The 22,264-nt window shown below is 53.2% G+C and overlaps 2 protein-coding genes across 5 annotated transcripts in view; one reads left to right on the forward strand and one right to left on the reverse strand.

The window, feature by feature from the left end:
- MYO1H (myosin IH) overlaps positions 1-7,439 on the forward strand; it is a 28,025-nt gene extending 20,586 nt beyond the window's left edge. For all 3 annotated transcript variants that reach the window (XM_068208630.1, XM_068208629.1, XM_068208632.1), the window contains exons 22-32: positions 299-367; positions 926-1,010; positions 1,515-1,674; positions 2,043-2,126; positions 2,608-2,701; positions 3,214-3,269; positions 3,717-3,852; positions 4,626-4,693; positions 5,162-5,259; positions 6,156-6,255; positions 6,832-7,439. In XM_068208630.1, the coding sequence (XP_068064731.1) occupies positions 299-367; positions 926-1,010; positions 1,515-1,674; positions 2,043-2,126; positions 2,608-2,701; positions 3,214-3,269; positions 3,717-3,852; positions 4,626-4,693; positions 5,162-5,259; positions 6,156-6,255; positions 6,832-6,855 (974 nt within the window). In that variant the 3' untranslated portion in view covers positions 6,856-7,439. The remainder of the gene's footprint in view (positions 1-298; positions 368-925; positions 1,011-1,514; positions 1,675-2,042; positions 2,127-2,607; positions 2,702-3,213; positions 3,270-3,716; positions 3,853-4,625; positions 4,694-5,161; positions 5,260-6,155; positions 6,256-6,831) is intronic.
- KCTD10 (potassium channel tetramerization domain containing 10) lies at positions 7,429-22,059 on the reverse strand. 2 transcript variants are annotated; one of them, XM_068208636.1, is made up of 7 exons: positions 21,717-22,059; positions 18,555-18,768; positions 13,606-13,775; positions 13,017-13,103; positions 12,382-12,434; positions 11,399-11,594; positions 7,429-10,793 (listed from the first exon to the last, which is right to left on the reverse strand). In XM_068208636.1, exons 2-7 carry the CDS (start codon positions 18,760-18,762, stop codon positions 10,575-10,577), a joined length of 933 nt encoding a protein of 310 aa, XP_068064737.1. In that variant the 5' UTR covers positions 18,763-18,768; positions 21,717-22,059; the 3' UTR covers positions 7,429-10,574. The 2 variants fall into 2 exon arrangements, with proteins under 2 accessions (XP_068064737.1, XP_068064736.1); XM_068208635.1 differs by lacking the exon at positions 21,717-22,059 and adding an exon at positions 20,913-21,072.
- Between the last annotated feature and the right edge of the window lie 205 nt (positions 22,060-22,264).

Genomic DNA, 22,264 nt, shown 5'->3' on the forward strand with positions numbered 1-22,264 from the left:
ATCCCTGCTTGAGTTGTGGATATGTGACTTCTTTGGAGCTCCTCAGTCCTATGAGTACCTCCCTGTCCATGCCCTGATGCACCAAGAGCCTTTCCCTTGGGATTGGGATCTCTTCTGTCTCATCCCAGGGGTGCCTGTTCCTTGAAAAGCATAACTGAAGGGCATGGTACCTACAGGGGCTGCTTCTGGTCCCGTTGGCGTTGTGGCCCCTCTGTCCCCTGTGCCATGGAGGGCAGGAGCTCGGCTCCTCACCACCCTGACCCTGCAGGTGCCAGTGATGTCTCTGCCTTCTTTCCAGTTTCAAGACTCCAGGCCAAATATAAAGGATTCCTTGGGAAAAGAGCGTACCAGAAGAAGAGGAAAGCAGGTACGGGCTCTGCAATGGGGGATTCTCTTAGGGCTGGAGCCTTGGGAGGTCCCAAATCTGTGGTGCTCTGGGCAGAACTTGGTGCTGTTTGGGTCAGAGGAAGTGGCAGCTGCACCCAGAACATTCCCAAAGCTTTTCCAGATGTTCCTTTAGTTCTGTTTGGACCCTCACACCACGAGCTGCTCTTGGCCTCAGCTGTGGGAGCAGCTCTGAGCAGCAGCAGCGCCTTCTGTCACACACTGGGGACATTCTGGGCTACCTGGGGGTTGATCCTCAGCTGCTGGGGGAAAAAACCCCTCTTATCACAGCAGGCTGATGTAAAGGGCAGGCTCAGAGCACCTTTCTGGGCTGTGGGCAGGGACAGCAGGAGGCAGAGCAGGGACAAGGCCTGGCCTTGGTGCTGAGCCCCACAGCACAGGTGGAACTTGATCCACCACGGAGAAGAAAACGTTCCAGACTTGTTCCCACCAGCTGGTTTTTAGAGCTGCAAAATAACCAGTTTTAACTTCTGCTGGGTGAATGTGAAGGCCAAGGCCCAGCTCTGATTCCCTCTTGCAGCAATCAAGCTGGAGGCCTGCTGGAGAGGAGCCCTGGCACGGAGGGCGGCCAAGAAGAGGACGTGGGCAGTGCAGACCATCAGGAAGTAACTGTCCCAGCCATATTGCCCAACCACAGAATCCCAGAATGGTTTGGGTTGGAAGGGATCTTCAAGCCCATCCAGTCCCACCCCCTGCCAAGGGGACACCTTCCACTATCCCAGGTTGCTCCAAGCCCTGTCCAACCTGGCCTTGGACACTTCAGGGATCGAGGGGCAACCATAGCTTCTCTGGGAACCTGTGCCAGGGCCTCCCCACCCTCACAGGGAAGAATTTCATCTTAATTTTTTTCATGCCCCTCCATTCTCTTCATCCTCCCTCTCCACTCCCCTAAACCCAGCTCCTGAGCTGATTCCTTCTGAACTCCAAAGCGCTGTGGTTTGGCCAACAAAACTTAGTAAACACCAAGTTTAATATTGGGGATATTTTAAAGCTTGAGATTTCCATGGCTGACCCTCAGTGTTAACACCAGTGATCCTTAGCCTGTTGTGTTCATCTGTCCCTCCCTTCATTTCCGTGGATTTCTGGAGGTCATGGGATATTTTCTGTAGGTTCATAAACGGCTTCATCAATCGGAAGAAACCCCTTTGCCCGGAGAACAGGGACTTCGTGAGGCTTTCACAGTACTACTACCTGATGAAGCTCCGAGACCACCTCCCAAAAAATGTCTTGGACAAGAGCTGGCTCCAGCCTCCCTCCATCCTGGAAGAGGTGAGGGGTTCTGGAGGCTTTGGGAGAGGTGGAAGTGAGCCCTGTTTGGTGGCCATGTGTGTGCACATTCCAGGTGGGAGAAAATGATCTGCTGCTGGCTCATCCTCTGTTCAGAGCCTTTGGAAAACCCCAAGATCTGCTGTGTTTGGGTGGGAATGGGTGGAATAGCACAGTGGTTGGTCTTTCCAAGAGAAGTGAGGAAGCTCCCTGTTGGTTTAAGCAATAAAAAGGGAAAATGCACTGACAGAAGAGTGAACTCACAAGCCCTAATAAAGACAAAATTAATCCCAGAGGGTTCTAGGCTCATGGCACAGGCAGAGCTGCTTGTACAACTTCCCTACTTTATTTTTTCCTGTTTATTAATGCAGACATCTGAGATGCTCCGGAAAATCTGCATGAGGAACCTGGTGAGGAAATACTGCCGAGGGCTCACTGCCGAGAGGAAAGTGCAGGTAACCAACCCCTGGAATGCAAATGTGGGAGTTCAAACAGGTGTGATCCCTAAGGATCACCTGGGACACAGGCAGCACCTTCTGATCCTGCTGCTCCAATCAGTCCCTCAGGGATAAGAGCAAACTTCTCATCATAGGACAGCAAACTCCTGGAGCCAGGGATTTCCTCCAGTGTCCCTCATAATGGAGAGAGCAGACAGGTGGAGCTTAATTTATGGCATGAAATCTGCTCTCCATATAATTGGAAAAGATCCATAAATATAAAAAATCTGTAGGATTTTCCCTGCTGCCCCTTCATTTGGGGTAACATCGGAATAACCCAAAGCTGCCGGAAGAAAAGCAGCACAACTCCAAGATTCCATGAGTCGGGTGGGCAGTGTGTGAGCAGAAGGATGCTGTGGAGTAGCAGCGTTTGCATTGTCCCTGCTGATGTTCCCAGTGGTGGAATTCTGAGGGTAAAGGCTGTTCCTTCTCCCATCAGCTGCAGCAGAAGGTGGTGACCAGCGCTGTGTTCAGTGGGAAAAAGGAGGGGTACCTGGAGAGCCTCAGCCAGCCCTTTCCAGAGACCCGCCTGAGTGAGTTCAGCAAGCCCCTGGAGCCACGTGCTCCTGGCTCTGTAAATTCCTGCCTGACCAGGACTCTTTTCCAAGAGAAATTCCCTCCTGGCAGAGGCAGCATCACCTGCCACTGGAGTTCCTCCCTGTCACATCGAGTGACGTGACATCGCTGCTGGATTGTTCTCAAACTGGGGGTACTGGGATCCCTCTGGGACAGAAAGCCATAAACCTGAGCAGAATTCCCTGGGGGCTGGGATGGACCAGGGTCTGAACCAACAGCAGACTCAAGAACAGGCAGAAACTCCCAGTGTGAATTTACTTGTCAGGCAGGAAAAGTCACCAAAATAGTTTTGGGAGCAGCTGGAGGTGACCACCCTCTGTCTGGAAGGGAGCATTCCAAGGGGAAAAAGCCAGTTGGGATGAAGACAGCTAAACGAGCTCTCTGGAGTTTGCTGGGGGGTGGGAAGTGTCTGACAGGGACTGTGGCTCTGGCACCCACACCCAGTTTCTCTTTCTGGTTTGCTCCTCAGAAGAGAATGACCTAAACCCCAAAGTGCTGCAGCTCATCCGAGGGGAGAACATCAAGGTAAGGGAAAGACAGAACTCTTGGAATTACCTTCACTGGAGTCCTGGAGCTGGTTGCTCACACAGGGACTGATGAAGAGCAGCAGAGCCCCCATTTCCTTGCTTTTAAATTTGAGACAGGTCTCAAAATACACCTAATTAAAATTTATTTAAGATTCCTTTTAATGAAAACTTAAAGAACATTCCTAGCCCTGTCCAGGGCAGGAGCAGAGCTGGAGTGTCCCTGCACTTCCCGTGGTTATGGCATAGAGGGCACAGGGCCCCATCATTCCCAGGGTTCTGCCTCCTGAATTTCCCAGTGTAGGGAATCCAGATCCCTGTGAGCTGGGACCTGCAGCTCCACGGGCAGAACTGCTCCTCTCTGAGCTGCTTCCAGTCAGGAAAATCCAAACCCCTGGAGCATGAGCTTGCAGTAGTGGAAATGCTGATTCCAACTCGTTGTTTTCAGTATGTGACCCCCGTGATAAAATATGACAGGAACGGGTTCAAGGCGCGAGAGCGGCTCCTGGTGCTGACCCAGAGCTCGGCCTACGTGGTGGAGATGGCCAAGATCAAACAGAAAATCGAGTATTCCACACTGAAAGGTACCAGTGGGAGTCATTGTCCAAGGCTGGATGGGACTAGGAGCAACCTGGACCAGTGGGACAGGTGGAATGGGATGATCTTAACGTTCCTTCCGACCCAAACCATTCCGTGATGATTCTATGAGTTGCTGTGGGGTTTCCTGTCCTGCCAGGCATCCTTGAGGAAGGATGACATTCTGAAACTTTGTCTTGCAAAGATATTTGAATGATCTGTCCCTCTTTTCCTGGAGGGTGGGCAAAGCCTTGAAGGATGATTTTATGAGTAAGAGTTCCTTGGAATGTTTAAATGCAGGAGGACATCACTTTCTACTGACATAGAAGGGAGAAAAAAAATAACCCAAACCTTTCCTACTCTGGTTTGTGGACATTTTTTAATCCTGGCACTGTTGGAACTACAGTTCAGGGGTAGAATGGATCATTCCCCCCATTCTGTTCCCAAAACCAAGGCACCAGGGAAAAGTTTGGGGCAAACAGCTCATGCAGGGGTTTAAATCACCACTGTTGGAATTGTGCTATGGACAATGGGTGACATAAAGGGATCTGCAGAAGATATTTTGAAAATTCAGATTAATTAATCAAAGTAGGAGCTTTGTGTGTTTTGCTCCAAGAATGGGAATATTTTCCACTCTTAGGAAGGACAGAGCCCTCCTTCAGGAATGTGATTTCCCCTGTAACCACATGGGGCTGGAGTTGATTCTCGTGGGGGAAGGAGCTGAGGGTGGTGTGGAGCTGGGTTTGGTAGGTTTTTCTCTAATTTTGGGGTTCTTTTGAAGGGATCTCCACCAGTAACCTGAGCGATGGGATTGTGGTCATTCACGTTCCCGAGGACAACAAGCAGAAGGTAGGAAATTGGGATGGTGGTTAAAGTGAGGTCACGGGGCTGATGCTTCCAATACCATCCTATAAACTCCTGGAATGACACAATTCCTGATGTTTATTCAGTGTGTAATCAGCCAAGCCTTTACATCCTTGCTGTCTCAACATGAAAATTTTCACTTGGAATCCCAACCTGCCAGAGACTGGTGGAGAATGAGAAGATTCCCCCTGAGCCTCCTTTTCTCCAGGCTGAGCTCCTTCATCCCCTCCTGCTCTGGCTGATTCTCCACACCTTTCCCATTTCCATCCCCTTCTCTGGACACGCTTCTGCCTGTTTTTAGACCCAATAAATCCTAAATAATCCCTGGAGAAGGTGTTTAAATTGGTCACTTCTGTTTGGTAGTCACTGCTCTGGCATCCCAGAGGAGTTTCTCTGCACCATCACCTGCTGGGGTGATGCCAGGTGACTTTATCCCTCTTTTTTTGTTTCCAGGGAGATGTGATACTGCAGTGTGAGCACATCTTTGAGACAGTGACCAAGCTCTGCATATTAGCCAACAAGCAAAGCCTCGTTAAAGTGGTAAAGGGAAGGTAAGGAAGGCAGGAAGGTGGATGGGTAGCACTGGACAGGCTCAATTTTATGGGAAAACCTTTTAGGCCTGGGCTAGGTCAAGACTGTAGATATCACCCCAGCAGACAGTGCCCAAAGCTGGACAGGTCTGGTGCAGCAGCATCTCTGTTTTTGAGACTTCCAGAGGCACTGGGAGAAAATGTATTAAAAAATCATTCCAACCTTTTTCCCAGGCTAATGAGTCCTTGTACCTTGCCAGGGGTGCTGCTCTGCTCTGACAGCTGCCCATGCCCCACCTGCCTAAATCCAACTTATTTTTAGGTGATTGTACTTTAAACCCTTTTTTTTTTTCAGTTTTCTGATGTGACCTGGGCATGAGGTCGTGCTTTAGTGGTACCACAGGGGATCCCATTAGCCTCAGGAAAGCCAGCTGGGAAGCTGTGGGTCACCTCAGGACAAATGCTCCTCTCCCAGAAGGATTGAGGAGGCCCAAAATGTGATTCCTCACAGTCCCAGCCCCAAGCTCCTGGCAGGTGGATGCAGTCCGTGTCTCCAACCTCTCTGGGAATTGGAGCTGGCAGGTGAAACCTGAACTTCTGCTCCAGCTTTTCAGCCTGGCCTTTGCGTTTCAGCTCTAATTAGATTTGGTGTGCTCAGTGCTTTCCTCCAGGTCAGATCTGCTTAGCTTCCAGTGCTTAATTGCACCAGGAACACTCAAAAGCCCGGGCTGGGCAGCTTTGTTCCATTCATCAACCCCTTGGGCTCGCTGGGATAATGCAATTGTTTAGGAAATTCACCTAAGCTGGAGGCTCTGATCTGCTCCTCTAACGAGATTTGCCCGGGGAACAGAAATAAAGGGGGTTTAGAGTAAAGCCTCTTGTGGGGAGAGCTCTCCAGGGCCATTCTGTGCTTCCAGCCTCCGGTTCCGCGTCGGCTCCGGGAAGGAGGGGACCATGGTGTTCACCTTGGGGCCAGAGCCTCAGGTCTTCAAGGACAAAACTGGGCAGCTCACAGTGGTAAGGCCTCAGCTGAGCCCAGGGAGGCACCTGGTGCTTCCTCCTTTGGATCTCCACCTGCAGAGAGCACAGCCCCCCCTTCCTGGGAGCCCAGGAGGGACTGAGACCCCTCCCGAAGCAGGAGGTGACCACCCCGGCAGTGTCACCTGCATGAGGTGATCCACGACAGTGCTGGGAGCTGCAGCTCCAGGGATTGTGCAGGAATTGGCCCAGGGATGGGGGAGCAAGGCTGGTTACTGGGGTGGGCACTTAAGAGAATTTAGTCTGACCCAAACTCAATGTGCACCAGCAAAATGAGGCCTCAGGGGATGTTTTCCACCTCTTGCTGCCTCCCTCAACCAGGTTATGCCTGAAATGGGTTGGGGCATGGAGGGAAGGCACTTCTTGTCACTCAAGCAGGTCCTCTGAGGAGCTGAAGCTCCAAGGAAGAATTCCAAGTGGAGTTCTCCATCCTGCAGACAAGATGGAGGGAATTGTCTCTATGGACCAATGGGCAAATAGAAACTCCACTACCACCTCTCTTCCAGGCACCTTGAGGATTCCTGATTTAATGGCTCCTTCCTCTTCTCCTCCCAGGTGTCAACCTCGAGAAAGTCTTGATGAGAACCAGTCCCTGTTCCCGTGGCTGGGAACAGAAAGGAGCCTGCAGGATGAGACCAGCCCTCACATCTCCCCTGGAATCTCTGATGCCACAGGGCTGCTGTGATTTGAGAGTTTGTTTGCATCTTTTAGGCTCTTTTTTTTATAGCTTAAAATTATTCAACTATAGATAAATAAAATCCCTGATGTTGCTGTAACGTTCCCGGCAGGAGATGCTTGTTACGTGGTCACAGGGACATTTATCCCCAAACTTCCAAGGCAAAATCTCCATCTCTGAGAGGTCAGGAAGGATTAGGACAGAAGCCAAAAGGCTTCTCTAGCTGTACTTTGAGACACTACTCAGGAGCACTGCAAGAAGTGCAGAGCAGTGTTAACCCAGCTCTAAAACCAACTCTTCTCAAGGCAGACTGACCAGAGAGAATCCCAACAGCTGGGGCCTCTCACACAGGGAGGGCTGGGAGGTCAAACTGACATTAATTAGGATGGAGATCTGATATTCATCTCAAAAGTTCCTCCAGCCACACAGCCCATGAGGCCATCGAGCTCTGAGCAAGTAATAAAGTGACACGCATGTAAATATGAAATATCTTCTAATTTATTGTGTTATATTAAAAAAAAAAAAAACAAACAAAAGTACATATTGCAAACATCAACCATACACTGAAATCCAGCTGAAGCTTGTTCTGTGCAGATGTCTGGACAGGTGGGAATGATTGTACAGAACAGGAATTTGCTGTTGTCCATGAAACAATTCCATTAAGACTGAAAGGTTCTACCTATGCTTTGCTCTAAGGTAGGATGGGAGCTTGGAGGCTTGCCCAGGTGCTGCTCAGGGGATCCAAACCTGCCTTGGGGAAGTGCAGGAGCAGCTGCTTTGGTGCTACAGGGAGACAGGTGGGAAGGGGGCACCAGGGGTGGTCCCTGTCCCCTCCTTGTGCAGCCCCACCCATGTCAGGAGCTGGGAGGGGACAAAATCCCTTCCCCAGGGGGACTTTCCTCAGCTCCCCTGGGCTGTGCTGTCACTGCTGGTGCTGGAGGATGGAAGCAGCCAGCTCTGCTCTCCCTGGCACTGGGAGGCAGGGAAGGATAATCTGAAGAGCTGCTTGTGCCCAGGACTCCTGCCCTGAGCCCCAGCTGCACCTGAGAGCTCAGAGTGAAACCACTTAGAGTAACGAGGCTCGGGGCTGAGAGCATTTGTGCAAGGGCATGACCAGGGTGTGCCCAGAGCAAGGACAGGGGCAGCAGGTAAAGGACAGGCCCCAGGACAGCACAGCTTGGCTGCACCACTCCAGCACCCCGAGGGTGAGCTCAGGAGTGAGATAAGGCAGAGTCTGCCCACAAATGCAGTAACAAAACTGAAATTGAAACTTTTAACTCTCCTGGAGTGACTTTGCTAAACCAACAGCTCTACAAAGCCCTGTACAAAGATTAAAAACAGCCCTCCCCTGGTTTTTAAGAACTTAGTTTGCATAACCTGAAAGGGAAAAGCCTGAAGCCAGTTAAAGATCTATTTACAGAGAAGTTAATCACTAGCTGTGACCTGTCAGGTGCTTAGTACTGCTGTCACCTCCTGGGGCTGAAGCTGCTGTGCCCCACAGGACTGGATTTGCTCTGGGGTCTGCAGGTCAGCACAGCCGGGGACGAGCTGTCCCGAGCCTGCTGGAGAGCAGCTCCCAGCTGGAGCGAGCAGGGTTTGCTGCAGGACTGGTGCTGGTCCCTGGTCACCCTCTGCTGAGACACAGCCTCCACCCCCAAGGGCAGCAGGGCTGCTCCAGATGCTGAGATGCCCAGAAACAGTTCAGCAATCACCAGTTAAGTGTCAAAAGTACACAGTGCTGGAGAAACAGCAATCCAGGACTTCCCTGCCTCGCCCTCAGCTCATCCCAGCCCTGAGGGGAGGGGCACTGGCTCCTTCCCCCTCTGCACTGCTCCAGCCCTAGAGGGTGCTGCAAACAGGTTTAAGTAAAACTCAAACTGGAAGCCCTGAGGTGTCAGGACAGAGCTGAAGCTGCTGAACCCCAAGGAGACTGTGGAGCTCTCCGTGAACAATCAGGAGGTGCAGGAGAAAGAGGAGAGGAGACAGGTACAACACCCCCACCTGCCACAGCCAGCAGCTGCCTGCAATGAGGAAAAGTCTTTGGTTACTAGAAAAATGGCCTCAGATTAAATTGGAAATCTTTGAGCTTTAATTGATGATCCAAAACTGTACAGCCGCTTCCTGGTGTGTTTCAGCCTCTACCAAGGAGCTCTGTGGAACAGAAGAACGTGGCTGGTGCTGCTGCAGCACCTTTGGTTTTTACACTGTTCCCATGTCCCTGAGCCAGGAGCAGGGATCCTTGGAGCAGGAACAAAGAGCTGCTGCTCCAGAGGAGCGTGGCTGTTAAAGCCAGGGCTAAATATTCCAGAGAAAGGTCAAAAGAAACTCTAGCCCAGGGCAGAGTGCTCTGGTGTCACCCACGGGTGCTGCTGCAGTGCAAGTTTAACACTTCCTACCTCAGGTTTCTCTGCCTCCCAGGACTGGTGACCTGAACTGTCACAGCTGTGGCTCTGCTGCCAGCCCTATGGAATGACACCCCACCTCCCACCACCGCTGTCACTTGACTCCACAACAGGCAACAGGAGACAAGGAGGTAGATAAAATATCCATTGACAAGAGAAAAGCACTCGTAGAAAACCACAGTGCAGTGGCCTTCTCCATGCTCTGCCCTTCCACACACAGCTGCCATGGCTGGGAGGATTTGGAACAGCCTCAGGATGAAGTCAAGCAGGGAATATCTGCCTCTGGGTCACTGCCTGCTTTTGTTTTCCCTCACTCAGAGCAAGGCAACGCTCCTGGATCAGCTCCAGAAGGGAACCAGGGCTGCTGCCCCCCACCAGCATCCCCCAACATGGAGGGATTGAACCTGCTGTGACTCCTGGTACCTGGGAGCTGCTGGAAACCAACCCCCCAGCTGAAATCCAGGCTCAGGCAGAAGCTCTAAGCACTGACCAGTACCAACACCACACCTAGGGAAAGCAACCATGGACAATTTGCTCCTGATTCTCCTCCTTTGGGAGGAATTTTAACCTTGAACTGTAGGGATAAAACAGGGATGGGTGTCCCCAGCTCAATGCTGCAGAAGCTCCACTGAGCCCTTGGAGGAGCAGATCCTGAGAGCTGTGGGGAACCTGAGGGAGCAGCCCCTGCTCCCTCCCACTGCTCTGAGGGATCCCTCTGCCCCCAGAACTCCAGGAATCTCGTCAGCCTGTGCCATTTGTTCTTTGGGGAGTCACGCAAGGCACTCCCAAGCTCTCTCCCAGGAGCCAGGGAGCTGTGCAGCAGCCCTGGGTCCAGGTCCCTGCCTTCCTCCCCCGGCCCAGGAGGGTCAGGGAGTGCCAGAGGGAAGGAGGGTGGCTGGCTGACCTTTTGTTTGTTGTTTTGGTTTTAAAGTGCAGGATCATTACCAAAGCCACAGGAAGCCAGTCCTCCTCCTCTCCAGCACAAAACAGACACGACAAGAGTGCTAAAAATTCTGGGCATTTCTCCAGCTGCTCAACAGGCCCTTCCAGGCTGCCCAGTAACCTCATTGATCCTCGCCCTACAACTACCGCATTTAAATACCCCAAATAACCTAGAATTTGTTACAAATCCCAATTTACAGACTGTGCTGGACAGGAGTTGCACTGCCTGGTCCTGCTGCAGGGCAGCCCCTCGCCCAGAGCTGCGGGGGTCCCCGGGCTCACTGGTGCAGGTGGGCCCTGTCATCCGGGCGCTTGATGTGGATCCTCCGCACGCGCTCAATGCGCTCCCGCTCCTCATCCTCCTCCAGGTGGTGCGAGCGCCCTGCAGCCCCTCCTGTGGCTTCCAGGAGGGCATTGTCCGGCCCCCTCCCATCCTGGGATTCGTACAGAAGAATGTTCAGGGTCTCCTCGTAAATTCGGGCTTCTGGGAACTCCACCTGGCAGGCAGGGAAGAGAAGGTCACTCACTGCAGGCACCTCGGTTTGGATTCCTGATACCCGGTGTTACAATTCCTTAACTGCACCCCAGCCACAGAAATCCTTTCAGGCACAGTCCTTTCTACTCCATTTTTTGCTTCCAGCTTTTGAGTCCAACCACAAGTTGGGTTTTTACCAGAACCAGGCAGATCTCTCCTGGGAAAGGGAAGAATACAGGGAAGGTGTGCCATTGCTGGATCCCTCCTTACATGGGGGTGTAGGGCTAGGGAATGGTTTGGGTTGGGAGGCACCTTAAAGATAATTTAGTTCCATCCCTAGGTCATCTACTTGCAACTCCCAAACCCAAATGTAGTTAAATGCACAAGTTTGTCTGAAGATAGAGCTGGACTGAACATTATGGATACCACGATGCATTATGGAATACCACAGGGCTTTATGGAATATCCCAACTGCCCAGTGCAGACAGCTCCTGCTGTACCCCCAGGATGAACTCCAGCTGCTGCCCCACTTTCAATGCACTGATTATCCTCCAGAGGTGCTGAACAAAGTGCCAGCCCGCTCAGCTGTCAGGGTGCCAGGCTGGAGCATTCCCAGTTTTCCTGTACCTTGGTCTGCTTCTTCTCGGTGGCATAAACGATGGAGGTGCAGCAGACCTCGGCGATCTTGCGGCCCTGCCCGTAGAAGGACCAGCAGCAGATCTCATCCCCAATGACATCCTTGATGAAGAGCACTCTCCCATTGAACCTCAGGGACAGCTTGTCAAAGAGCTCAATGTTCTTCAGCATGTTGTCATCGGAGTTGCTGTGGAAATGGAGGCAGCAGCAGGAATTTACAGAGCACATGGAAAGAGTGGGAGCGGTGAGCACTGACAGCCTTGAGATCCCAGATTCCTGTGTCACAGAATCCCAGGATGGTTTGGGTTGGAGGGACCTTAAAGCCCATCCAGTGCCACCCTGTGACATGGGCTGGGGCACCTTCCACTACCCCAGGTTGCTCCAAGCCCAATCCAACCTGGCCTTGGACACTTCCAGGGATGGGGCAAACCAAAGAAATTAATTCTTATTATTTCACTACTACAGGCAGGAAAACCTGAAGCAGCAGCAATACAACAGCAACAGCCCTGTGAAGAACTGTCCAAGGCCATTTCACCCGGGTGCAAAGTTCTATCAGCCAAATCAAACTATTCTTGAGCTCAGCACCCTGGGTGGGCACTGTTATGTCATGAAACTTATAAGGGAATAAAGGAAAGAGGACAAGGCCCCCAGTTTGATGATTTCACCTCTCACTGAGCTCCCTGTGTTCAACTACCACACAGCAGTCCATGGGAATGCAGACAGCACTTGGCCAGGAGCCTCTGCCAGCTGCACCTAAGTATTAGAGGAACTCCTCTGGCACAGAAATAGCACAGGCTCAGCCTTCCATGGATGGCAGCAGACTCCCTTCTTACTCCAGTTTGAAATTAATTGGGAAAAAATGGAGTGCCTGCCAACAGCAATCTGTCATCGGGTCTGGGGGAAGAAAAATGAAACTTTTATAGTGGATTTTAGTCTATGAAAAACATCCAACCATTCCAGCTGAAGTCACTTACCTGGTGTAGGAATATTTGTTGTTGCTTCTGTTATAGAGCAGCTTCACTGCTGGCTGTAAGAAACAAAGCACAGATGAGTTCCAGGGAGCACGGCCAGAGCTGGAACCTCAGCTCAGCCCAAGGCCCCACGGAGAAGCTGCAATGGCCAATTCCCAGTGGGATTTCAGTGTTGTTACTGCTGTTGCTGCAAACCTGTGATGCACAGGTTGGCAATGGGACTGCAATCCCTCCTGATCCCTTCTGGGACTGGATCCTCATCTATTCTTATCTTCCCTCTGTCTTACCAGGACCCCCTGCTATGTGCAGGGACACCTTCCACTATCCCAGGTTGCTTCAAGCCCTGTCCAACTGGGCCTTGGACACTTCCAGGGATCCAGGGGCACCCACAGCTTCCCTGGGCAACCTGTGCCAGGGCCTCACCATGCTCACAGGGAAGAATTTTTTCCTAATATCCCATCTAACCCTGCCCTTCAGCTTAAAGGCATCACGCTTATCCTGTCACTCCATCCCTTGTCCAGCACTCCAGTCCTCTTGGAGCCCCTTTAGGCACTGGAAGGAGCTCTGGGGTCTCCCCAAAGCCTTCTCTCCAGGCTGGGCACCCCCAGCTCTCCTCATGGCACATCCAAGTCTCTCACCTTGTTGGAGGTTGCAATCAGCTTCTGCTCCTCCTTGGAGGAGGTGATCACCGGGACCTTGCAGAAGGGCTCGTACGCGTCCTTGTTCTGTGGGAGCAAGAACCAAACAGCAGCTGAGTGACAACAGATCCCAGGGCACACCCACATTTCCTGGGAATGATCTCTGCTGAGGGATCAGTGTCCAGTCTGTCCCTGTGGTGGTTCCTGGGCTGTGGCTGGCCAGGCACCATTCTTCTGGGAGCACCTGAGGTGTCCATTCCCGCTCTCCACCACTGAATGTCCTGTGCACTGTTAAACAGCAGGATCTGGAATGGGGCTTCTCTCAGACAGGACATCAGTGACAGTGGCATCCAACCCAAGATGGGAACCTCAGAGCATAATAAATAACACAACAGGACTCCCAGCAGCTCTGGGAAGAAGCTGGTTTTCCTAGATGTGACCAGACTCCAACAGATGGCAACATGAACGATTCCCATTTCCATCCAAGCCTCCAAAATCAACACATGAAGACCAGGAGAAAATCCTGCTCTGCCCAGATGCTGATGCCCACCCCCAGCTGCCCCTGGTGGCCCCTGAGCCCCGTGCCCACCTGCAGGGCTGCCTGGCATTCATCCACCAGCCCCTGCACCAGGTAGTACTTGGCCTCAGCCAGCAGCTCCTCGATCTCCCGGCGGCTCTCCGGGAGCGGCACGGCCCCGTCCCGCAGGTAGTTCAGGATTGTCCCAAAGTGCTTCCCACAGCGGTCGATCAGGATCCAGCCTGGGGACACAGGAAGGCCACAGTAAGGACAAGCTGAGATGAATGTGGCAGAAGGCCTTGGCAGAGCAAACTGGTGAGGACATGATGGAACTGCGAGTGTGAGGATGGAACGGGGAATGTGAGCAGAGAGTGCGGCACAGCTGGAGCTTAGGACCATGGTGGGAGGAGAATCATGGAATGGTTTGGGTTGGAAGGGAACTTAAAGCCCATCCAGTCCCACCCCTGCCATGGGCAGGGACACCTCCCACTATCCCAGGTTGCTCCAAACCCCTGCCCACCTGGCCTTGGGCATTTCCAGGGATGGGGCAGCCACAGCCTCTCTGGGCACCCTGTGCCAGGGCCTCAGCACTCTCACAGGGAATAATTTCTTCTCAGTATCCCATCTAACCCTGCCTCTGACAGTGGGAAACCATTCCCCCTTGTCTTGTCTCTCAATGTCCTTGTCCCAAGTCCCACTTCCAGCTCTGCTGGAGCTCCTTTAGGTGCTGCAAAGTGCTCCAAGGTCTTCCTGGAGCCTTCTCTCCTCCAGGGAAGAAAAGAGCTACAAACCAAAGCTGTGGGTGCACGATCCACATTTCACCTCTTGCTGCTGGGATCAGGCTGGAGCCTGGAAAAGTCAGGCATTGCCGAGGCTGGAGTTTCCCTGAGTGAACAGATGGCCACTCTCACAGGCTGAGGCTCAGGAATGCAGCGAGGAAACGCTTGTGGGGAAGGAGTCATATTTTGGACAAATAAGGAAAGTAAGTTAAAGCAGCCCCTGTGTGCTCTGTATGAATGGAATTACGAGGAAAAGTCTGAACATTTGGTTCAATCTGGAAAGGGAACACGGCCCTTTCTGAGGGAAAAGGAGACACTCTGCAGCAGCTCACTCCAGGCTTCCCAGCTCCCTCATTCCTGCTGTCCACAGACAACACAGTGTGCTCCAAGTGTGATTTTACAGGCTGGAACAACAAACTAGAGAAAGAAATGATGGGACAAAGGACTGATCCAGACTAATGGCTAATCCAACTCGAGCAGAAAAAAGCCCATTTGGCAGTGCAGAGTATGGAAAGCAAGAAATCCCATTTTAGTGGGAGATTTAGTGGAAGGTGTGTCTGCCCATGGTAGGGGTGGAACAAGGTGAGCTTTAAAGTCCTTTGTGACACAAACCATTCTGGGATTCTGTGATAAAGAGGAAGCACAAGCCATGGTAATAAACCAGGACATCCATATTCCACAAATGCAGCTACTTCCCAAGCTCACTGGAGCACACAGGAAGGTAATGGGCCAGCTGAGAGCAGAATTACCATCCCCAAACTCCTCTGTGATTCCTCGTAGGCTGCAAAAATCTGCTGCAACTTCATGTTTACAGATGGCGAAACTGAAGCAGAGTTGCTCATTTTCATGTGGGGATGAGAAAACACTTCTAGTAGCGTTGCAAAATCAGAGTGACCACTAGAAGAGCTTTAAAAACCCTTCTGCTTCCCCCAAACAGCCCAAAGGAGATGAGTCACAGGGAAGTGACCCCGGTGCCACTTGGCCACAGCAGAGCCAACAAGTGGGCTGAAGTCTTTTAGACTTATTTTTTAATTGCAGTGTTCCAAAAACATCCTGTGATCCATTTAGGAACATGGACATGGAATCCATGGGCTGTATGGAATCATGGAATGGTTTGAGTTGGAAGGGAACTTAAAAATTTATCCTGTTCCAACCCCGTGCCATGGGGCAGAGCCACCTTCCACTATCCCAGGCTGCTCCGAGCCCTGTCCAACCTGGCCTTGGACACTTCCAGGGATGGGGCAGCCACAGCTTCTCTGGGAATTCCATCCCAGCCTCTCACCACACTCACAGGGTGGATTTCTTCCCAATATCCCATCTATTCCTGCCCTCTGGCAATTTGAAGCCATCCCCACTTGTCCTGTCACTCCAGACCCTTGCAAGTAGACCCTTCCCATTTTTTTGTCAGCTCCTTCAGGCCCTGGAAGGCACACTTAGGCCACTCCAGAGCCTTCCCTTCTCCAGGCTGAACAATCCCAGTCTTTCCTCCCAGCAGAGCTGCTCCATCCCTCTGATCACCCTGGTGTCTCCTCTGGACTCTCTCCTGTGCTGGGCCCCAGGGCTGGGGCAGCTCTGCAGGTGGGGTCTCACCTGGGCAGAGGGGCAGAGCCCCCCTCCCCTCACTGCCTTTGTCCATGGACACATCACACCTTCAGAAATTCATCTTTGTCTTACAGGAATTCTCAGGGACAGGATCCAAACACTCCAGCTAAAACCAGATATTTTCCAACCAAGCCCTGGCAGGTGAAACAGGAGCCTGACACTGGACACTGCCTGAGGCTCCACTCTCTTATCAGCAGCTGGACCAGGAACAGCTTCCCCATCAACAGCAGCAGGGAGTCAGGGAAAAAAAAGATAACTGGAAACAGGTGGATGCACCTGGAAAACTCATATCCTTCTCCCCGCCCATTACCATCCAAAGAAAATGTTCCAAATATGCTGATTTGCTACAGTTCATCAACAATTTCTAAGCTGAAAACAATCATCTGCCACCCACAGCCAGAGAAGCCCAGACTTTTCTCCTCCAGCCTGAGGAGCAGCAGGTTGGAATTGTTCCGCTGGGAGGAGGAGGTGGGATCTGAATCCCAGACACAGAGCAGGACCCCATGTGCCAAATTCCAGACTGGTTAAACCCAACTCCTTCCAGTTGCTCCCCAAGCCTGGCTTCTTTTCCTAAGAAACATCTCGTTTGATGCCAGGTTTTGGGTGTGACCCATTAGGAGGATTTTGAAGAATTCCAGATAAAAAGTGTTTCCTTTAGCAGCCCCAGTGCTATTGTCCCAGTTTCCAGGCAAGGGGAGATAAAGCAAGAACTGCTGCAATGGGAGTGTCTGTGTTACAACATACAGGAAGTATCAAATTCCTCTTAAAACACAAACTGGTTCCATGGAACAATCCCACACACACATTGTGGGAGTCACAGCAAAACAAACTTGGGATTTTAGTGAGAGAAACTCCAGTTATCCTCAGATTTGGGGTGCAAACAGCACCTGCACTTCCAGAGCCTCTGAGTCCCAACCCTCCTTTACCTGCCCAGGACACTGGGATCATGCCAGGGTGAGTTTCCAAAATGAATTTGGAATTTCCATTCCATTTCCAGCCATGGAAGTCTGGAATTATCAAATTCAGTGAAGCAGCTTCAGGGAGGGACAGGAAGATCCACCCTAAGCTTAGCAAAGGGAGAATGTTCACAACATTTCCAGTCCCCTAGTGTTCCCAGTCAAGGTGTTGATTCCCATGTGACAGGGGTTTTCCCAAATTTGACCCAGTGTTGATTCCCATTTGACTTTTTTTCCAAATTTGACCCACAGACTGACTTTTTTTATGCAACCTCCATGGTCTCTATCCAGTATAAGTATCCCAGAGACCCTTTGATCCAGAGCCCCAGATCACAGCATCCACATTCCTGCTTTATCCTGGCCTGGGATTACACCTGGAACAACACAGCTTTATTTTCCCCAGCTTAAATATAAAGACTTCTAGCTAAACCAGTAATGTTCAGCTAATCAGGCTGTATTTTTACATTTTTTTCCTTCAAGTTCACTCCCTTGTATCTCAGGAAAGCTTATCATAAACCTGTAAACAGACTATTTTAAAGCACTCAAAACTCAGTCCAACCCTGTACTGTATTTTCTCTATTTTCAGCAAATTCAAACAAAATTTTTCAAATAATAATTAACTAATCCCAAGGGAGGTTTGAATCTCCAGGCTCAGCTTTGCAGAGGCTGTTGTTAAAGACAAAGGTCCTTAAATATTGTTATGGGTAAAACATCAGAGTGAAAATAAAGCTGAGCTTCCAGTTAAACTCTGGCACACCCACAATGTGGGAATGTGGAGATAAAATCCAAAGTTTTCTGAAAATTTTGCAACTCGTTCTATTTTAAGGAAATCAGCTGTCAACAGTCCCACAAGATAACAGTTTCATTTTAAAAAAATCAGCTTTTAACTAATTTATACCTATGTTCAGATCATGTTTTATATTTTATTTATAAGGAAGGAGACAAGAAGAGGGAATGGCATTCTGAGCTTCCAAGAAGACACACAAGTCCCAGCTCAAGGATTTCTAATCACTATCCCCAGCTTTTTCCATGGGCTTCAGAGCTTTAGTGTCAGTATTCTGAAAGGAAAAGATGCTCCAGGTGTCACCTGGGCCTGAGAGGAGCTTTGGCATTTCTTAGAGTCCTTCTGCTCTTCAGGCAAACACTCAGGTCATTCTTGTCTTTTGTTCCACATTTTTCCCAGCTGTTTAATCATGGAGTTGTGGAAAAACAGCATGGTTTGGGTTGGGAGGGGTCTTGAAGATTATTTAGTCCACTCCTTGCCAAGGGCAGAGACACCTCCCTCTATCCCAAGCCCCATCCAACCTGGCCTTGGACACTTCCAGGGATCCAGGAGCAGCCACACCTTCTCTGGGCACCCTGTGCCAGGGCCTCAGCACTCACAGGGAAAGATTCCTTCCCAATATCTAATCCAAACCTATTCTCTGGTCCTGCCACTCCTGGGCTTTATAAATATTCTCCCTCAGTGGTTCTTGTGGCTCCTTCACAGGCACTGGAAGGCCACAATCAGGTCACCCCAAACCTGCCTTTTGTCCAGGCTGAACAATCCCAACCCTTCTTTGCAGGAGAGATCCTCCATCCTTCCAACCCTACAAACAGAAGTTCCTCTGACCTTGCCACGACCCCTGTGACTTTCCCTGCCCAGGAAGGACGCGGAGGGCGCCGGGAACGTCCCGATCCTTACCTTCACTGTCCGTGAGCACTTCCATGCGCCCGCTGAACATGGCCTTGAGCATGGTGTCCTGCTTGGTCAGGGTCTGCATGGTGGTGTAGTACAGGGCCCCCCCCACGTTCAGCTTCACGTACTTGGAGCTGGGGCTGCTCCCCTTGAAGGACGTCGTGCGCGTCGCGGCCGCCGGCACTGCTGAGCTCACCACGCTCTCTCCCGACATCTCTTCCTGCAAGGAAGGGGGTGCCCAGCTCAAGGAAGGAGGTCCCACTTCAAGAGTGCAGTTCCCAGCTCAAGGGAGCAGCTCCCAGCTCAAGGGAGCAGCTCCCAGCTCAAGACTGCAATTTCCAACTCAAGGAAGGACTTTCCAGCTCAAGGGAGCGGCTCCCAGCTCAAGGAAGGAATTCCGACCTCAAGGAAGAACTTTCCAGCTCAAGGGGACAGTTCCCAGCTCAAGGAAGGAGCTCCCAGCTCAAGAGTACAATTTCCCGGTCAAGGAAGGAATTCCCAGCTCAAGGAAGGACTTTCCAGCTCAAGGGAACAGTTCCCAGCTCAAGGAAGGAGCTCCCAGCTCAAGAGTGCAATTTCCAGGTCAAGGAAGGAATTCCCAGCTCAAGGAAGGACTTTCCAGCTCAAGGGAGCAGCTCCCAGCTCAAGGAAGGACTTCCCAGCTCAAGGGAGCAGCTCCCAGCTCAAGAGTACAATTTCCAGCTCAAGGAAGGAATTCCCACCTCAAGGAAGGACTTTCCAGCTCAAGGGAACAGTTCCCAGCTCAAGGAAGGAGCTCCCAGCTCAAGAGTGCAACTTCCAGGTCAAGGAAGGAATTCCCAGCTCAAGGAAGGACTTTCCAGCTCAAGGGAGCAGCTCCCAGCTCAAGGAAAGACTTTCCAGCTCAAGGGAGCAGCTCCCAGCTCAAAGGAGCAATTCCCACTCTGGCAGTGTGACACCCCTGTTCCCACCGGCTGTTTCACACCTCGCTCCTCCCGCGGCTCTTTGTGTGAAGTTCTCAAGTGTTTTCAAAGTTTCACTCTCAGGAGCTGAAGGACATTGGTGGGCACAGTCCCTGTTTTTTTCCCCGGTGGAAAAAGCCCTGGGAATGCTGAGCCGGGTCTTGCACGGCAAAGCCAAGCTTTCCCACAACAACTGCTTTCATTTCTTACACAACTCCACAGCTTAAAGCTCTTACTCCATCAATAATCTGGGATGGAATTGGGCAATTCCCAACACACACAAGTGGAGCAGATGATTCCTGTGAGTCCAAATGCAGAAATCAACAGATTCCCAAGTGTTAAGCTGCAGAATATCCACAGGTTTTCAAGGCTTTTTCCCTTGGAGCAAACAGGGAGAGCACACATGAGCTTTTCCTGCTCTTCCCTGCCCTCCCACACTGCTCAGAGCACCAAAATCCAGCCGGACACAGCAGCCTCCAGCCACATTCCTGTCACCAAGCTCACATGGCACAGGCACACGGAGGCTCAGCACCGCTAATGCCCCCAGACCCGCTAAATCCTCAATCGCTCGGAGCCTCCGTGGTTGTTTTCCCTCAGGATGGGACAGAGTGGGATAACCAACCCCCTCCATCCCTGCTCCTCCAGCTCCCAGGGCTCCGGGATGAGCCGAACCGAAGGATTTTTGCTTCACGGCCATGAAACTCCCAAAGGAGCCGGAGTTGTGCGGCACAGGAGAGGGAGCAGGAGGGGCAGGGATGGCCTAGAGATGATCCCATCATCTCCGGGAGGCAGAGGCAGCAACCTCAGCTCACGTTCCAGCTCCCTCCGGTACCGGAACATCCCAGCTTGGGCAGGAATGCGCTCGGGGTTCCAGAGGGGATCGATCCCACCACGACCCCAAATCGCAGCCCTGCCCTCCCCAAACCACGGGGCACCATAAACCGGACCGCGACCTCCGCGGCTCCCGGGGGTCAGACTCCCCCCGGGACCCCTCTCTCCAGCCTCGGGGCTGGACCAGCCCGCCCCTGGGGACTGCCGCTCCTCAGCACCCGCACCGCTCTCGGGGCCCGGACCCCCAAATCCTCAGCCCGACCCCTCCCCAGGGCAGCGGCCTCGCACGCAGCGCCGGGCAGGACCGCTACCCGCAATCGCCGGCCTCTCCGCCTCTCTCAGTCCCCCTCCCATGGCCCAAAGCCCCCCTGAGCTCCCCGACCCAGAGTCCCTCAGCCACCCCCGAGGGCCGGAGCCCCCTCAGCTTCCCCTGCCCCGCTGAGGCCCGGAGCCCCGCAGCCCCTCACAGCCCCCTCCCCATTCCCCCACCAGCCGCTCACCCCTCCAGCCCCTCCTCCCCCGCGAGGACCAGAACCCATCCCCGCCCTCCAGGCCCGTCCCCCGCGGCCCCGAGCCGCCCTTTCCCCCTCACCATGAACGGACCGAGCCCCTCGGACCGAGCGAGCGGCGGCGCCGGGCGGGGAACTTCCGCCCCTCGCCTCGCTTCCGGCGCCGCCCGAGTGCGCCCCCAAACCCGTCCGATGGCCCGCCGGGCCCCCGCTGCCGCGCCGCGCTGCCGCCTCACGGGCTTGGCCCGGCCCGGTTTGGCCCGGCTCGGCCCGACCTCCCCGGTATCACCGGGACGCAGGGCCGGCTGTTGTCCCTGCGCCGAGCCGGTGAGCGGGCCGGCGGAACGGCAGCGGCGGGGCGGGTTGGCGGCCGGACGGGGAGCGCGGACACGGGTGCGAGGAGGGGGCTGCGGCCGCGGCCTGGGCGGGGGAGCCGGGAGGCACCGGGGGGTTCCGGGGCCGCTCGGCCCGGCCCGCCCGGCCCGGTGTCCGCCGGGACGAGGGTGAGCGCCCGGGGCTTGCGGGGTGGCCGCCGGCAGCGCCGGGGCCCGGCGGGGGGAGCGGAGCGGAGCGGCGCGGTGGGAGCCTGGGCCCGGGGAGGCTGGGGTGGAAACGGGGGTCTGCGGGAGGGATGCGGGCTGTCAGAGGGGCTGAGGGGGCTCTGTGGCTGCTGTGCTCCTGCCGTGGGCGACTCCTGGGAGCTGCAGCCCGGCTCGAGGGCTGTGGGTGGCTCTCGGGTCCTGCTCGGGGGTGGCACCTGCTCCGCTCCCCGGCGCCCCGGGTGGCTTTGTCCTTCCGTGCTGTCACACACGGAGCTGCCCCTGTCCCCCAGCTGCCTGTGCTGGTGACCGCCGCCGAGCCGCGGTGCTGCTTCTCCTCCCACTTACCGTTTTCCTTGCGGGTGCAGCGAGAGGTAAATCGGCTCCAAAGGGCTCGGAGCTGCGGAGGGAAAGTCTGAGTGCCCGGACCAGCCGCAGGGAATGTGCTTGTCCATGCAGGAGCTGCCCGAAGCCTCTGGATGGGGATCATGTGCGCGTGTAAATGAGCATCACCGCTTCCCTTGAAGAGGTGACCCCTCAGGTGAGTTCTTTGTTGCTATTTATAAAGCTCGGGTCGGCCCTGGGTGTTTTATCTGGTGAATGGCAGTAAATCAGTGTCCCTTGTGCCCTTTGCCTCCTGTCCCTGGCCGGGAGTTGTTCTTATCTGTTACCAAGGAAAGAGCAGAGGCTGGAGAGGGGAGGTGGAGCACAGTGTCAAAACCACTGATTTGTTTGTTTTTCCACTTAAAATCTCCCAGCCTGCAGCAGGCTGTGGGCTGTGCTGGAAGGATTCCCTGACAGTGTTTTTGTGTCCCTGCTGGAACCCCGTGACAGTCACTGGGTTTTTTTTTATCCTACTTTTCTCTCTGATGTCGGATTCTCCCCTCCCCTGCAGG

Source organism: Anomalospiza imberbis, chromosome 18 (assembly GCF_031753505.1).
Source record: "Anomalospiza imberbis isolate Cuckoo-Finch-1a 21T00152 chromosome 18, ASM3175350v1, whole genome shotgun sequence".
In the NCBI taxonomy this organism is placed as follows: Eukaryota; Metazoa; Chordata; class Aves; order Passeriformes; family Viduidae; genus Anomalospiza; species Anomalospiza imberbis.